This window comes from Larimichthys crocea, chromosome XIII (genome assembly GCF_000972845.2).
Source record: "Larimichthys crocea isolate SSNF chromosome XIII, L_crocea_2.0, whole genome shotgun sequence".
NCBI classification, from domain to species: domain Eukaryota; kingdom Metazoa; phylum Chordata; class Actinopteri; family Sciaenidae; genus Larimichthys; species Larimichthys crocea.
Window position 1 is genome coordinate 3,262,724 of NC_040023.1, and position 18,043 is coordinate 3,280,766.

The window sequence follows — 18,043 nt, forward strand, 5'->3', positions numbered from 1 at the left end:
TTTTTCAGTTTATCCAAATGGGTTTGGATAAACTGAAAGAGTTGTTAAAAGAAAATTGCATCCATCACCTGAAAGACTAAAAATCACCAAATTGGGCATGCATGGTTCTCTTTTGGCAGTGATGATAGTTTTTAAGAAAGAAAGTAATTTCCTCAAACCGCTGGTGCTCTGTGGGTTTTTTTAATCAAACATTACGCTATCGGGGGAAATGCTGCACTTGTTGGGGACTATTTTCATGTGTGGATTAATACGTGTTTGATGCATAACTAATTCAAGTCAGCAGAACAGTGTACGATGAACTGACTCAAAATAAACTACACGTTTATGGTAATGTAGACACCAGTGTGCCAGTGCAGTGGTGTGGCCCAATGGGGCTCTACACGAGGAATAAATCTTTTTATGGCATTCGATAAAAAAATTAAACTAAAAAAAGCAAAACCTTTTCTTGTTAAATCTCCATTTTGCACAGTTTAGGCCCATCTTTGAGCGTGTTTTTAAATCGTTATAGCAGTTATCCCTATACATCTTCAAAGATTCCTGTGCAGCAACCCTGGAATGGGGGTCAGCTAACCCCACTTTAAAGCACCACAAGCCAACTGGATTACTGCTCGTCCTGATCAAGCAAGCAGCTGGTGGGTATCTGGGGGAGGCGGATTGTCACCGTCTTCACAGGCATCAGCATGAAATGTTCCACTGATGGTGTGAAGCCGCCACGTCCAGAAGATACAATCCAGCTGTCCACCATGTGTGCCCACAGCATCTCCACCTCTTAACAGACATTCATTCCTCTAACACATCCTCCTCCACACTCCTGTACAACGTCCCCCCCAACCAAAAAGACAGAATCGCCTGGCCTCCCGTCTCTCACCTTATTCCACCTACTCTCCCACGTAGCTTTATGTTACGTGAACGCACCACACCAGTTGACTACGTGGAGGTGGGTGTAAACAAGACTGTGCTGCAGACAGCTGCAGCTCAGAGGAAACGTCACAGATGACTGATACACGGCTTGCTCATATTCAAGTCTGCTTTTATTGATCAATGCACAGTAACAATTTACTTTCTTTTCCACCCTCACGCTCTTGACAGTTCATCGATTCAAACAAAGGAGATGGCTTCCACATCATCACTTATCTTTCATTAGATTATAGGAGACATAGAAATCATTATTTTAGACATAATAGCACATAAAGACTGAAAAATGATCTGTTTTGGATAAGGCCCGTTGACATTTCATCTCAAATGATGGTTTCTATCCTAATATCTAATGTTCTATCCTCTAAGCTGCTAGCTTTTTCAATAAACTAAATGGAGCCTCTAACTTGGCTAATGCTGCCTCTGACCAGTGAATCGGGACAGAGAAACGCGTTTTTAATACAGGAAAGTACAGTTCTGACCTCTAAATGCAGCTCGGCACCACAGGCATCCGTAATATCATCAGTGATAATAGCAGAAAATGGCATGGAGGGGGAATCAAATCAACACAGGCATGATGGATAGATGGAGGCACGTTAGTAATGTCTGTCTTCACCCTCTGTCCCTTTCTCACATGCAGCTTCTCCTCCTGGGTCCATCTCACCCAATTATCATACTTGGATGCTGAACTGCTGTGAACGGGCCAGCTTTGGTTATGAAAGTGTTGCACATTTGCAGGGAGGATACATGAGAGTACATGCAAATAGGCTGCTACATTAGAATTTGATATCCTTGGGGCTACACAGGGCCGTGCGGTGCCAAGATGCGGCAGCGTGAGTGTGCGAGCTCGCGTCGGACTCGGCCACAGCGCGAAAGTGATCCATGCTCTCCGGGCATCTTTAACTCCTGAGCACAGAGTCTAATTTCAGGCGGCAATAAGGCACGGATACTAAGCAACACGCGGCCAGAATGTGAAAAGAAAATCACTTGAAACGCACATGTCGCACAATTCTCCCGTGAATGGGAGAATACTGCTCGTCTTGCAGAAAGAGCTCTTTTCTTGTCTAATTCAAGGGTTAATAGAAAAATTTTAAAACAATTTCACAGCCTACTATAACAGGAGTGCTCATTTTATGGTAGATTAGGCTGTAACAATTACATTTGTTGGACGAGGGGGTGGTCCGCAGAAGCTGTGTACAGCAGCGTGCAATCAGCGAAAGCTTCAAGTGGGTGTATTCAAATGTTAGCAAATAATTACATGAGGATAACAGAGAGTAATTAAAAATTAAAATGTAGAAATCTGAGAAAGTAGTCCACAAAAAAAAAAAAAAAAAAAAAAGTCTGCTTATTCTGGATTCCCAGCGAGCTGAACGTCTTCGCTGACCAGCTGCAGTTTTAAGTCCCGTTTCCCGAGTGAGAGTCTGAGCCAGCTCCGCTCCCCACGCGTTATATCAGCTGGCTCCTGTGGGTCACTTGGCAGCCAGCCACCGCAAACCCCCTTTCCACTTGCCTTCTCCCTGCCGGGAACAGAACTGGACCTCGGGCCACCTTCTTATTTATTTATTTATTTTAAAAAAGGATGCCCTCCGAGAACTTCTTCTGACCACCTCACTCGTGCTGAGCTGCTCCTGTGCACGGCTTCACTGCAGAGGAGACAGAAACACAGTAGGGGGGGTTGGGAGACGACAGGATGAGCACGCATGCAAAACACACAATGCTTCTTTAAAAAAAATAAAAAATGAATAAGATCCACCTCCTCTCCTCTTCAGTGATTTAATGACAGATAAGAGGTGCTGTTTGGGAAAAGAGAGCCCACTTTTTCTTTTAAATTTCATTTCCAAGCAGCGGCTGTAATAATTAAAAAAAAGGTCATTTTCCTGCCAAGCAGCACAGCTCCTCAACAGTAGCTAAGCAACATTTTGCTAAGATGTAATTACTGGCAAGACGGTTGACTTTGGATTAATGCATTAATAATTCAATCAACAGCTAATGTGGTCACAGGTCTCATTTTTTTTAAAGTATTTTGCAGGAGATTCAAGCATAATAAAAAAGGACCAGACATCTCTCTAATTATCATTAATTATCGATTTTAAAATAAGGTTTCTATAAAGCATTTATTTTTCAGTACTCAACTCAGATTTTTGTGAACATCTAAAGCAGCTGTTGTGCAGCTTTTCAACACAAAGAAACTGAACTTTCTTCATGACATGTCAGCGGTCACGTTGAACACTTTCCCCAAACAAGCGAGTGACCTCTCGATCAGGACATCTTGACAAATGTTCCTGAACAGTTTGTTATCCAGCTTCTGCTGCACTAAAAAAAAAAAAAAAGCCACTGACAGTTGTGTTTCTCAAAACCTCTCGCCAAGCATTACTTTTCGAGCCTTCATTTAACTTTTTCCTGCCTTCAAGGCGAGGACAGGACATTATGTGAAATCCCTCTGACACCTCTCTCCTCCCCGCTGCTTCCATTTCGGGAATCGCCAGAGTCCTTCTCGCTCCTGTTTTCCTTCTGTCAGAGAGCCTTGAGCTACGGATCCTCATTAGTCACTTTCCCTGAGACCACACTGACACCGGCGACGCGCTCTCCCTCACTCAGACTTGCTGAAGGCCAACGCTGGCCACACACCAATTCACAGACACTGTCAAAAAGCCAGGCGACTTACAGGAGGCCGGGCAATCATCAGAATCAACCAACCTTTGAAATGCTGTGAATATCGTGAACGTACTTGCTGCCGCATATTACACGGGCTCAAACACCCACGGGCATCTGCAGCAAAGTTTCTTGGCACAATGGTCTTTTGGGAAAAGTTAAAAAAAAAAGGACCATACCAGTGGTTTTGAATGTTTTAGACCATTACCTACAAACTGCATATACTTTACATCACAGCTCGAGATGACTAATCCATCACAGGAGGAAGCTTGTCAGATATTTTTTTTTTAAAGTTAGTGTTCCAAGCAGGGACTGAAAACTTTTAGGTGGTATTTTCAGCTGCAAAAAATTTATGACATTGTTCGAAAAAAAACTTTTGTATCTATACTTCAAATATGAAGCTACAGCTATAAGCCGGTTAGCTTAACTTAGTCTCAGAAATTGAACAATTTGCCATTTCATATGGAGGTACGTGCCTATATGACTATTTCTTGGTTGGGAACAGTTGCCAGGCAACTAGCGGAGAATCTAGGAAGTTACCGGTCACACAGCCTGTACAACAATATGTAGATATCAGTTTTTGTACAGAAGGTGGACTCCCATTTCCAGTTTTTTAAGATAAGCAAAGCGACTGCCGGTTGTGGCATCATATTTATGCCACAAGACTCCTGGCAGAAACACAGGAGGAGCGTATTTCCCAAATTATTCCTTTAAAAAAAAAAAAGAAGAAGAAGAAAAAAGACAGACTGATGTCTGGAAGACACAGACTTTGAGATCTCAGGTGTCCGTAAATCCACCATAATGACTGCCATGAAAGCAACGATGGTTTGACAAAACTAAATAAAAGATCTAAATAAATAAAGAAGCTGCATTTCTTCTCTGTGATGGATGACATTTCATGCAAGTTTCAACTCCACGTGAAGTGATTTTCATATCGTACAAACGTGAACGGACACTAATGACTGCCTGGAAGGTGGAAAAATCAATCTTTGGGACTTGCTGTATGGATAGTGGTGATGAAGGAAAAAACAATGTGCAGGTTAATGTGTTAAAGCATGCAAAAAAAACAAACCAAACGGCGATATGGTCCTTTTAAAAGCGGAAATGAGCGCAGTGGCGGACCAACCTGTGGTTTTGTTTGGTCTCACTTCAGCAGACTGTCAGTCTCCGGGGCACTCAGTGACCGATAGCTGTGCCTGGAGGAAGGACAAACCCCAAATCAATACCCTGTCTAAAAACACTGGGAGAAACTTGAGACAGAGATCATGCAATGTCTACAGGAGAAGATATGCTCATGCAACTCAAGCTTTCTTTTTTGGATAACTTTGTACAGGCAGAACCTTTTAAATATTACAGTAAGCAACCTTTACACAGCAAATAATAAAAATAACAGCAGCTCAACTGTACAGAAGATATTGACATAGATTTGGCTTTGTTCATTTTAGCAAGAGTTGCATTAACACTATTCTAATATATTTTGTTAGTACACATAACAGTTATTTTGGTACATAAAATGCACTACTGTATGATATTGGAAGTTACGTTTTTCTTACTTTTGAGTCGATTCTTTTTTGTTGCCATGACTGCAATAATATTTTAAGAAACTGTACGCATTTACCAGCAAGTTTATGTCAATGAGTAAACACACTACGAAATTAAACATTTAGGGTTAGGTTACCTTTACAGTGGAGTTCTCTAGGTTATAACCATCCTCTCCATTGCACTGCCATTACTCTGTACTAAAAGTAGCCATCGCGCCAGCGTCATTCATGACAATGAAGCCTAGACCTGAATGGTGGTTTGAATTCAGTTAATTTTCAGATGCTATAAAAGCAATTCTCATTAACGATTACGACCACAGGTAAGAGGATTGAAAAAGTCTTATACATACCCAGGCATTCAATGCTTTAGAACTCTATACACATTAGGAAGCTATCCAGGTTATTTTAGAGGTCTTACCTCTGGGTCCTTTTTAAAAAGTATAGAAAGAGAGAGAAAGAATAAGTTGTGCTCTTTTGATAATCAATCAAGACATCATTTAGTAGGGTTAAAGTCTTCAGACGTCAATACATTCATTTAGATTTAAAATGCGGTTTTGAATGAGAAACAAAGGAAAACACCTACATCTGACTGCTGGAGGTTGTTTTAAAAAAGCCATTTCAGGAAACAAATAAAGCAAGTTAAGTTTCATAAAAAACAAACTAAGCTTTATTGACAAACTGCTGCAAAACATCTTTTGGACAGATTTAGTAACCTATTTAGGCAAGCTTACACATGTAGCATAATGCATTTTATGGAGAGGGTACAGATACTAGTGGCAGAATAAGTACAATTAGGATGTTTTAAAATATGTACAAGAGTTCGGATTGAGCTGCAGGATCCCTTCTCTATAGAAAGAGAAGACCCATGTGGAGATTTTTGTCCCAATCCTTCTTTGTGTACTTTTTTGTGCATGCAGTTTATAGAGGATCAGATCACAAAATGAAGACCTGAACTGTTTTTAGCATAACAGGAGGCCGTCTCTCGGCCGTGTTCTCGTTAAATAAACATTTTGTCTTCAGAGTCTTAAAATTAATTTTTAAACATGTAAAACAAATTGAGGATATGAGGACAGTCCATCTCAACAGTGTCTATTAGGGCTATATTTCAAAACTCTAAGTACAATGACAAATATTGCTGCCTAAGTCTAAATGGACAACGTTTTAGAACTATTTAAAAACAAACCATCATCAATGAATTGTACTGATTCCATTAACATTGATTCTTTAACCTTCACTTAATTTAAGATTTGTTTTTTTTTTGGTTTCTATATTACATAATTGAAAGTTTAAAAGGTCTTTTATTTGGCTATATTAACAGAATTTTGAAATGTAGCCTAAATGGGAATCTGCAACTGACCCTCGACAGTTTCTTTGTATTTAAAAAAAACAATTAAAATGAATTCCTTAGACAAGTGGATAATGAGTCACTAATTCCACTAGAAATGACTATTCCCAAACAGTAAAAAAGAAAAAGAAGAACGATCAACAATGCAAAAAAAGCCAGAGGGGGGGTAAAAAGGGTCAGAGAAAAAAACACAGCAAAATAAACAAAAAGTCAAATGAAAAAGAACAAAAAAAGGAGGGGGGTGGGGGCGCCAACTTCTCCTCTCTAACCCATCTAAAAGCCGCTTTGGTTGGAGGGATTGGTGGCTGGTTGGTTGGTTGGTTGGTTGGTTGGTTAGGTGGTGCGACAAAAGTAGGGGTGGGGGAGGGAGTTTGCGGTCAAATCTCAAAAACCAGGTCCGATTTTCAGTTCCCAAATTTGCTCTCTTGTATAAAGTCCGGTGTAGGAAAAGACCAAACCAAAGACAAAACGGACAATTACTTTTGTCGGGCTGCTTAAAGCGAGAGCTGCCGTGGTAGACAGGCGGTAGTCAGGGCGACACGTTAAGGGTAGGGAGTCCACTTCAGTACTGTCGGTATGGGTGATCCCGGTAAGGCGTCTTGGCACCTCTGGAGGGGGGAGGCGCCTTCCCTGGAACTGTTCGCTGGGTCCCGTTCCAGTCATCCTGGCCTGGAGGGGACACACAAAAAAAACAAACATTTACAATTCAATATGACTTTAAAACACAAAAATAAAAAAAAGTTTCCGTTTACATTCAGGGTTTCTCACTAAAACATATCGTGTTCATGGAGTAACAGGGACACAATCCTGTGTTGCTAATGCTCCACGGCACCTCTAGTGGTCAAAAACTCCACAGAGTACCTTTAAACGGGACCACTGAGTTGCTAAAATTTAAATTCTAGTAGCCATTTGTAATTTGCCTGTTGTGGTGGGCTTTCAATATTTTTAGATTTAGTTCAACTTTACTTAAACTTTCAGGACATACAAAACAATTAACCAATCAAAAAATATCATGTATGGGATGGTCGGCAGCGTAGCGGGTTAAGCGGCCGCCCCGTGTGTAGAGGCTTCAGTCCTCGCTGCAGCTGGCCCCGGTTCGAATCGCGCATCGGACGGCCCTTTACTGCGTGTCATTCCCCCTCTCTCTGCCCCCTGCTTCCTGTCTATCTTCAGTTGTACTATCATTAAAGAAGGCATACATTTTTTTAAAAAAAAAACAACAAAAAACCATCATGTATGAGTTATTGAATACTACAGGACTTTAAGAAATAAAATTACCTATTAAGTACGATTAAAAAACACATTTTTAACTAACTTTTGATAGCTTTTTTCCCCCCGTATCATAGGTGTAACCTTCCACAGCGATTGCAGGCTCCTTGGGTCGAGCTCTGCTTTGAATGAAGTTCCTTCGTTGACAGCAGTCATTATGTTTACCAACACCCGACCCGTACTCCCCCCGCCCGCAAAAAGAAAAAAGTGGATTTGCATGATTTATGAGACCCTCATTTTCAGGTCGGAAAAGCCGAATGACACCCCCGCTTATATATCGAGTGTCTTTCAGTTTAAATGAGGTCATCTTTGTTGACAGTGCATTAAAGTTTTCCTCACCATAGGATTCGTAGGACTCTGTGGTCTCTCCGTGTCCGTAGTCGTAGTATTCTGGCTCTCTGGTGGGTCAAAAAAAACAAAACAAAACAACAAAAATCACTTTTTAATCTTTGAAAAACATCAAGTAGCTGCTGACTGTAGTGTCTGGGGGGATGATAATTGGCTCGCATGAATAAGATCAAAGCGTGGCTCTTTGGCATGGAACATCGTAGTCCCGACTGGTTCTAAACAACACTGCTATCGAAATCACGAAACATGAGGTACCATCAGCGTTAAATTTCTGCAGAGTGGCAAAGAAGTGTCTACTGCTCTCAAAAAAAAAAAAACACTTTCGGAGTGAAACTAGCAACTAGGTAATGTGTGTGCACTTTGTGAGAAGCTGGTGAAAACCAAAAGAGACGTCTGATTCACTCACGCCTGCGGCTGACTGTAATAGCTGTCGTATGACTCGTAGGCCGTGTCTGTGTAGCTCTCATCGTAGCCCTGGAGAGGAAAGAAACAGAGAAACAGAGTAACAGAGTGAGATTTAAGGAGAGGCTCGTTCATGAATCATGAATGTCAAGGTGTCCCCAAAGTACTACACTTGTAGTGAAGCAGACACACTCCCCCCTCATGTCTCGAGCATCCCAAATCACTTATTCCTGTTTTGATGGACGAGGCATTCAAAGCTAACAGAGTGCCCAGAACAATTTCGCTCAGTGTTGGACTACGTCAAACCTGATACTATCATGTCAAGACAGGAAACTCATCTTTCAGCTGTTCATTTCTCATGCCTACCTTATCAAAATTAAATCATCTTTTTCTTGTTTGGATGATAATTATATTAAATATAACCCAGAATTTCACTGTGCTGAGGATCCACAATCCACTAAAAGCATTCATTAAATTAAAGATCTGGCACCACTGGCTGTTGTACGTACATATTCCTCATAGCTCTCAGAAGCCGCGGCGGGAGTGTGTTGGTGGGGAGGTGGCGGCGCCATCCTCTGAGGGGGTCCGCCGGCCGGGGGCCTGGCACGGGGTGCCACTGCTCCCCTGGAGGGTGCTGCAGGTGGTCCTCCTCGGCCTGTTGGGGCGCCCCTCACCGCGCCGCCTCTGGCTGGGCCGCCTCGACTCACACCTCCTCTGGCGCCAGCACCGCGAGGAGGCATTCCCCTACCCCTGGAGAAGGAGAGAGTTAATACTGTGTTCGTCCACCTGAAGGAATAGTCCTGATATTCTGAGATACACACTAAAGACGTACTTATTCGCTGTGTGTTGACAGTAGAAAATCCATAACACTTTCACACCTATGCTAAATATGAAGCCAGTTAGCTTAGCTTAGAGCCTGGAAATGGAGGGAAATGTTTAGACCGACTGTCCAAAAAGTCAAATCATGGAGGGAAATGTTTAGACCGACTGTCCAAAAAGTCAAATCTTTGTTATCTTATTTGTGTAAATAGCGTCAATTAGTCAGCTTTTGAAATATGCTAGGAGATTTTTTATTATCTTTAGAAATAGCCAGGATAGCCGTTTCCCCCTGTTTTTGGTCTTTATGCTAAGCGCTATGCGCCTACTGGAGGCAGCTACTTTTTTATTATACAAACATGTGAGTAGTATTACTCTTCTCATCCAACTTGTGGAAAGGAAGCAATTAAGTGCATTGACAAAATGTTATTCCTTAAATAAAAAGAGAGAGACACACAGCCATTGATTTAGATGCTTTGAGACTCACTGAGCTCCCAATTGAAGTTGTGTGTAACATAAATTTTATAGGCAGTACACAGTAAGTACTTTAGGAAGTCGAAGGTATCTTCTGTCAAAAAATACCTAGACATTTCCAAAAATTGCTCATCGGCATGAGCACACAAAACTGCACAATTACAGAAAAAGGAGTAAATATAAAGTTTCTTCCGGCTGTGCTCAGCATTTCATTGATGCATTGATATAGTAGTAGATGAACAACAGTGGCTTTGTACTTCTTCGGTGACCCGGCAGCTGCTACATGAGAAAGCCTGTGTGTGTGTTTGTGTGTGTGTGTTTATGTGTGCGCGTGCGTGCATCTCCGCACCTGTGTGCTCCGGCAGGGGGGACTCCACGGCCCCTGACCGGCATGCCCCCTCGGCCTCGGGCGCCGTGCTCCTGGCCTCCGTTCAGGTAGCTCATCTCCATGAACTGCTCTTGGCAGATATCATCCATCATGTCCTACACACACACACACAAACACAGAGGAAGAAAATAAAGAGAAGAGAGAAAGGGTGAGAAACAAGAGCGTGTGACATGGGGGGGAAAAGTGGAGATGCACAAATGAAAAGCAAAAAAAGGGGGGAAGAGAAGCAGGCAGTGTGAAAGAATGAGCGATGAATAAAAGAGTGAAACACAATTACAGAGCTGCTCACAACGCGGCATCCCCCTAATGGCTGACAGAACGAGTGGAAGAAAAAGTCTCAGTGCCAGTGACTCAGAGTGTTAAAGAGAAGGGGGAGAGTGGTGGGTGGGGGGATCGTGGATGTGAGAGATTGGAAAGCATCCATCCACACTGCCTGCCTTCCTGTGCCTCTCCATCATGCACAAAATGTAAATCACTTCTCGACAAGCCCGGTATGACTGCGCCGCCTCATTCTATCCACAGAAAAACAAGAAGTTTGGATGGATTAGCGAAGCTGACTGTCTGAGCAGCACAAATCCCGCAACACAACCCACCGCTTTTCTTCAGGGAGCCATTGCGAGGGCTGCACTATGACCCAATCAATTTTTGTTCATAAATCAGTCCTTGGAACAGCGATGGAGCTCTAATGATGTTGAGAAAGAAGGAAGAAAAAAAAAAAGGCAGATACTAGAATATGCAGCACGGGCGGGCAGATTTCAATTTGTCTGCGACAAAAGTAAGCAAACACGAACCGTTTGACGGATTACAAATTCATGTCAGGCGAGGAGCACTGCGACTGCAGCTGCATTTAACAGCGAGGTGACTCGTCTTTACTCATCAAGGTGTTTGGATTAATTAAGTTTCTTTAGGCGTTTTATAAAGTGTCTGTGTCAGTCTCGAGGAACTGCAAATCCTTCACACAAGAGCAAGGATCTTCTTTTTCCTTTCGTTTACATACAGGTACACAGATGTAAAAACAAGAGAGGAGGAAGAACAAAAAGAGTCGAAAGCCTTCAAGAATACCCAAGGAGGAGTTCAGGTCATACATAAAACATTTCAAAACAACAAAATCAAATCCACCTGTTTTCTCAGAACCTGATTCATTTATTAAAAACATGGCCCGGTTCCAAATGAAGGCTGCCGCGGCTGACAGATTATGGCTTTAAATTGTAACGACAGGCTCTGCAGGGGACGGCTTTTTTACATAACGCGCCAAGACCAGCGGTGTAACTGGTTCATCCGCCTGTTCATCTCGCCTTTGATCCGCATGATTCCGTCTTCTATAGCGCCCTGCACACTCATTTTAAAAAATGTGGGCATCTTGTGAATCCCTCGGCCTATTGGCTTGCTTTGGCATGAGCCATTGTTAGAGCACTATGGGCTTCAGCCGAGGCTTGACAGCAGAGCGGGTTGGCCCGTGCTCAAGAATCTCTCTCGGCACAAAACCAATAAAGCGAGCGTGGGCTGTGCAGTGTGAATTCTACCACGTATCTGTCTGGGAGCTATACATCTCCAAGCTGATTCTCCTCGCTCCCTGAGGGATCAGACTCGGTAAAGACGCAGTGATGGGCAGACACGCGGGCAAGCCAGGTGAAGAGGTAACCCTGCTGACACGGTGAAAGTGAAGCAGATTGCTTTATGTTACACATCGGTCTGTCTGATTTGCGCGTTGCATCGGACACGCCTTCGGTCAATTATCCAAGAACACTCTCAGCTTTTTTTCAGCTCCTTTTTTTTAAGATCTCCAATTAGAGAGGATGTCAAGCTGTTGTGTGAATCTGAACGTGGCGTTGTGTTGTCTTCTGTTTTTAGGAGCACAGAGGAAGGAGCTGCTGAGGTTTATACTGTTTATTTGAAACTTATTTTTTAAATTAAAGCTAGAACAAGAAGAATAGATTATATGAGCCTTTGAAATCTCCTGTATGTCGGTCTGCAGGAGAGCCAAAACAACTGGCCAATTAATTAATTAGTGGAGCAGCAGAATAATAATTAGCAGCTACTTATATACTGGATTCATTTTAAGTTATTTTTCATTACATTCCCCCAATGCTGTGATGACTGTTTTTTTTTTTCTCCTGTGTGTGATGTGACAGTTAATCAATCATTTTCAAGGTTTGGGGTGTTGATTTGACAAAACAAGCCATTTTGAAAAGATCAGGAATTTAAAAACAGGCATTTTCATAGACTAAAATGAAATCAAAAAAATATTTGGCAGATTGATTTGATAATTGAAATGAACATTTTCAGCATTTGTTCGATTTGTAGACCCTGAGCTGTCAATTCATCAATCCATTGATTTGCTGGCAGTCTATAATTTGTGTTAAGCGTTTGTCGATATTGGTGACATCTCACAAGCTAAGTGATGAACGAATGCATAATCAGCAAGTTAATTAAATTTTAAAAAGTTATTGTTATTAGCAGCTCTGGGACAGCCAACGCAGACAAGTCAGTCTCCCACTGGACGATATCATATAGACGGCAAAGTCAAGAACTCACGGGGAACAGGAACTTCTTGACCTCCTCCATGGCGTGTGCCATGCGCAGGTAAGCCTCTGGCACGGGGGCAAACACCTCGATGAATACGTGCAGCTCCATAGACAAGTGGGCGTACTTGGGCTCGCCGCCTTTCCTCAGCCCCTCCTCCTGGAACAAGAGCAAACATCACAGTGAGTCAAAGAGAACATAGTAATCACATTTCATCCACCTTCAGCAGCATAGGTGTGGTACTCCCTTTCTTTATATAGCCGAAGAATAACATCACGCTGGTGGACAACAGATTTAGCGGGATATCCTGAAGATTCCCAGCACAGATGTGCTGTGCGTGGACGCCCTTGGCTTTATGACAACATTCACCTGAGCTATCCCGCGAGTTGACGCCATCTGGCCTCACTTCCTGCCTACCCCTCTCAATTACAGGCCAGATGTGTTATGGCCTCAGGTACCCTTCTCACAGGTGTATAACACCAGACGTGTGTGTGTGTGTTTGTCTGTCTGTGTGCTTGTCTGTCTGTGTGCATTACCTTGGATTTGTCTCTCATGGATCCTTTGCCCAGCACAGAGATCTTGGCTCCAGTCTCTTCCTGCAGACGTTTGATTGTGTTGCCCTGAGGTCCCAGAATCTTCCCCACGAAATTGAACTAATAGCAAAACAAAGCAGAACGGATGAGGCTGGCAGTCAAAGCAGAGGCAGAGTTTTTAATACTGAGAGAGTGAAGGAGCAAATCACTGCCAGGGGTCTTAGTGCACATACTGCAGCCTTAAGGAGTAGATTTAGCAGGGAAGGAAGGTCGATATGAGCCCATGGGGGCCGTAATACCGTCGGTTACTAGTCACTACAATCACCCAAGCACCAAACCAGAACCAGCTTGTGATCAAAAGCTACAATCTTCACCTCCTCAGTCTTTGAACAAAAGTAATTACCATGTGTATATGATGCGTCCTACAATTAGCTGTCACTGCCAAACACATTTAGCAAAGAGTTTTCCCCCAAAGGAACCGATTCCTCCTGGAGTCGTAAAAGAAGCTTTGGTAATCTGAAAACGCTCATTAGCTTTGTCGTCCCTGACACAGCGAACTGATGTACAGACTAAATCTAAAGTCTGGCAAACTAAGACTAAGCCTTCTGGAGATCAGACCAGACTCCTACATCATATTGATCTGATGCTCGAGTTGTGGCAGCGACTATAGATCTTATTCTTGTTAGAAAAAAAATCTATCAATTTTAAGAATGTCAAAAAAAAAGAAAAGTTAACAGGATCCTTATTCCTTACACAGCGGGCTTAAGGCAGCTGACACGTAAACCGTAGGTGACTCAAACGGATGCAAATAAATTCAACAGCATGCAAATGAAGCATTATGCAACGAGCAATGTGCTCTTTGTGTTTTTGCAGGACGGATTATACCCTTGCATGCCCTCTCCCAACATCATAAACCATCATCCTAAAAATCAATGTAAACCCCTATGTGTGAGCCAGATATAGATTGAACTGATGTGGGCAAATACACCTGAGGTTACCTGATAAAGCCAAGTAAGACTTCACTCTAAATGGAAACATTTGCTGAACACAAACAGAAGAGAAGATCCAATCTGCTGAGCAAAGTACGACTTAGACTGCAACATAAAGCAATGCACAGCATGGTAACATTAACATTATGATCCTTTTAGTGATATTTTAAAGCATGCCCGCATGGACTCTAATTATACTCTGGAGCTTAAGGATCAAGGTTGAGGAAGAGTAATTTGAGACCCCCCAAGTAACCCCATGGCTTTGTGTAATTGAAACCCGGCTGCAGGACAAATTAAAAACGAGAGGGGAGAAGAAGATGAAGAAGATGAAGGAGGGCAAAGAAATCTCACCTTCGGGTACTGTTTGACGGGTATGAGCACTCGTTCCTTAAGTTTGATGTTCTTTGTTGTGAAAAGGTCCAGGTATGTTTCTGCCTCCTTTTTAGTATCGCCTTTCTGGAGTCTATCAATTTCTAGAAGGAGGAGGGGGAAAGGCATCGTTTCAGGCAAAGTGTTCATGCAGAGGCAAAGTACATCTTAGCACTGAAGAGGGTTTATGTGCACCCCTTCCTGCACATCATGAGGTAAACATTCATTTAGAGATTTGCAGATCATGGGGTTTTTTTTCAGTGTCTGGGTTAAAACTAAGCTTTACACATACAGGTAATGTTTAACAGTTTTAAATGCAGCTCTGTGCATCCTAAATTAATACAGCATGATGAAACAGTACGATGCTTCATTAAGCGCCTTTATGTTTTCTTGCCAACACCCTAAATCGAGCTGAATCTGTTTATTAATCAGTTAACCAGCAACCGTTGGGGTCATCAATTCAGCAATTATTTAATCAAAAACTCTGGTTGTTGTCTCTTTAATATTCCCTTTTTTTATATCTTTAAAAACAGAATATCTCAGACATCACCCTGGACTCAAGCTTGGGACACTTTGCACTTCCTAATTTAAATATTGAACAAAATATTATCATCTTAAGTTGCAGACCCAACCCTGAATCATTTCAAACCACAGTTTGAAAAACAATTTCCACATCCGCATTTTTAAAAAGCAGCCGTCAGAGCTTGCCTATACCCCCCTTCTGGCACAGCACCCAGTCTCCAGCACCCACCGCTCCCCAACAGCGCCTCGTCTCAAAACGACGACCCCCTCTCTCCCTCCTGGCTGAGACAACTCCCCGAGCCTGCCTGCGATGTGCAAACACGTCAGCTACACCACAGTCTACCAGCAGCAGATAACTGGGGGGGAGCCTCGGTAGACTGTTAAGAAAACGAGAGAGGGGGAACCCACAACCACACACTGACACACTTTGTTCTTTCTGGATCATTCTCACTTTCAAGTTTCAGAGCCCTGGATAGCCTAGATTTTGCACATCCTGCTTAGACAAAGGGACCAGCTTAAGCACCGGCAGGAGGTACCTGAGATACCTGGCTGGATGCAGCATGCAAGCAGCAGCCACTGGGAGAGCACATGGGCGACAACAGGGGGCAAAACTAAATAATAACTCGCCCACCGGTCATTTATTTCATCTATAGCACCGATATCCAGCGTTTAGTATAATTATATCCCACAGTCTATTATTTTACTTAGGTAGCCATATTCTCTGACATCAATCCCCCTCTAAAAAATGTATATAGAATATTAATAATAGGATTATGTTTGTTATAAGAGCTATCTGATGACTACAGGGGTATACCAGAGGCAGTGCTACCTTTTGTCCCAGCTCCAGCTCCAGCAGGACGGCAGCCCACCTGGAGCTGCCAAGGCTGCGGTCTCTTTGCTCAAGGACACTTCAGCAGCTGCCGACGACGACGACAGACAGCGGGACACCGTTGAAAGTGGTCCCGCTCTTTCTCTACATCACACCAGTTAACTGATTTATAAAAGCCGCTGCGCAATGAAAAGGTACCCCCCGACATTTAGATCAACAGGGGAGGGCGCAAAACAAAACCGTTAGAACCCTGAAGGCAGCACGACCAACGGCAACGTTCGAACCGTTAGAACTCTGAAGGCAGCACGACCAACGGCAACGTTCGAACCGTTAGAACCCTGAAGGCAGCACGACCAACGGCAACGTTCGAACCGTTAGAAGTCTCGAGCCGTTAAGTTTAAACTGACGGCACGAGCCCGGGAAGAAAAGAAAAAAAGAAACAAGACACGTCGCAGCTGCACGAGAAGGAAGCGGAAATTAATTCACGGTAACGTTTTGAAAAGTATGTTTTTAGCTTTAGGCTATTTACAATATCAGACACTAGTCATTAGCTGTCGTCTAATTAACTCCTTCACGCTCCAACACACACACACATATCTGTTACTAAGCTGCCTATAAAAAGGCACTTATGTTGCGGTTAATGGGGCAGACCCGTAAACACATGGTAACCAAAGTGTGGAGGTGTGCGGGTTTTTTGTGCATGTGTCCTCCCTTTGAACTAAAAAAAACATGACCCGCCTTTAGCCAAACACAAACACAAACAGTGCTTTACCCGCGTTTAAAAGTTTCATGGCGTGCGTGAACGACGAGTCCAGGCTGTCCTTCTCCGCCAGCAGCTCGGGGAGGTATTTGTCGTCGTTCTCCATTTTGAGTTTAGACAGAGATGGAGTCAGTTTCGGTACAACAACAACAACACGCACACACACACAAAAAAAGAAAAGCGTGGAAAAAAAAACCCCAACAATAATACAAAAAAAAAAAAGTAGTCCAGTTATGTAACTACGGAGTGCCGCGTATCCTCTGTGCAGACTGCGCTTTGCATGTGGCGTTTCTGCGACTGACTGGTCCGCTACTTTGTGTCGTTTGTGGTTTTCCCGATGTTGCCGGGCTCCCTCTTCTCAGCAGCGCTGGCTGGATGGAAATGGGAGAACAAAAGCGGTGAGACACGGTAAAAAGAATAGCGATCCGACTCAAGCCGGCGGAAGTGAGCTCAGAGGGACGTAGCTCTCCGGACTGACGCCGCCTACCGTGTGCTGTGAGGATGTGCGCCGCCTCCGAGAGCGATAATCCCGCTGTCAGTCCTGGTATGGGTGTGCCCCCCCTGTAAGGTGTAATAAAAAAAAACGTCTGGACTAACTAGAAAGTGTTCAAGCTCCATTACCATTAAGTTCACTTTACTCTGAGGAAAAGTTATTATAATGACATTTTTATCTAAGGTGAGCCAGAGGTTTTAATTAATGACACACATGGTATAATTGAGTGCCACTATATGACTGCAGACAGTGATATCTTTACTGATACCGAACACTGAAATAGTTAAATCAATGGCCTGCAGGTTAATCTTGGATTTCTTTATCCTTATAACTTTCCTTTGTATGTATTTTTAGCAAGATTATTTAGTAACCTAATCCCTTGTTTCAGTTTTTAGGAATATGAGTCTTGTCTGATGTCCTAATGTTGATTATACTGTGATATAGGTTAATTTTAATGTATACCACCGGATGCTTTAATTTCCCTAAGGAACAATAAAGCATCTATTTATCTACATTTATCATTTGGGAATCATCACAGGGATATTGCAGTATATTCTCACAGTGGCATGGCAATGGGAAATGTATATTAGATAGATAGATAGATAGATAGATAGATAGATAGATAGATAGATAGATAGATAGATAGATATTAATTGATGTGAGTGGTATAATGATAGATGATGATCTTCAGTGTGTAATTTGTTAGTCTACTTTCAGTTCAGGTAGGGTGACCTGACGATGTGGCATTTTCATTCCAGGCTTTCTACTGCCCCTTAGTGGTAGTGCTGATCATAACAAAAAGCGTGTACCACTGAAAGCTGCTGAAACTGAGTGCATCAGAAGAAGCCCGTTCGTAGTCTAATCCCCCATTTTCC

At 42.8% G+C, this 18,043-nt stretch overlaps 1 protein-coding gene across 4 annotated transcripts; it reads right to left on the reverse strand.

Annotated features, from left to right (window-relative positions):
• Positions 1–1,013: 1,013 nt before the first annotated feature.
• On the reverse strand, positions 1,014–17,230 carry khdrbs1b (KH domain containing, RNA binding, signal transduction associated 1b). Of its 4 annotated transcripts, XR_003463569.1 has the most exons (13): positions 16,688–17,230; positions 14,547–14,668; positions 13,210–13,326; positions 12,686–12,832; positions 10,112–10,245; positions 8,982–9,222; positions 8,477–8,544; positions 8,062–8,120; positions 6,934–7,122; positions 5,459–5,535; positions 5,246–5,355; positions 4,694–4,763; positions 1,014–2,558 (listed from the first exon to the last, which is right to left on the reverse strand). XR_003463569.1 is itself a non-coding variant. In XM_019259791.2 (9 exons), exons 1-9 carry the CDS (start codon positions 16,779–16,781, stop codon positions 7,016–7,018), a joined length of 1,089 nt encoding a protein of 362 aa, XP_019115336.1. In that variant the 5' UTR covers positions 16,782–17,230; the 3' UTR covers positions 5,753–7,015. The 4 variants fall into 4 exon arrangements, 1 of the variants encoding a protein (XP_019115336.1); XR_003463568.1 differs by having other exon boundaries at positions 5,246–5,535; XR_002042000.2 differs by lacking the exons at positions 5,246–5,355; positions 5,459–5,535.
• Positions 17,231–18,043: the final 813 nt, after the last annotated feature.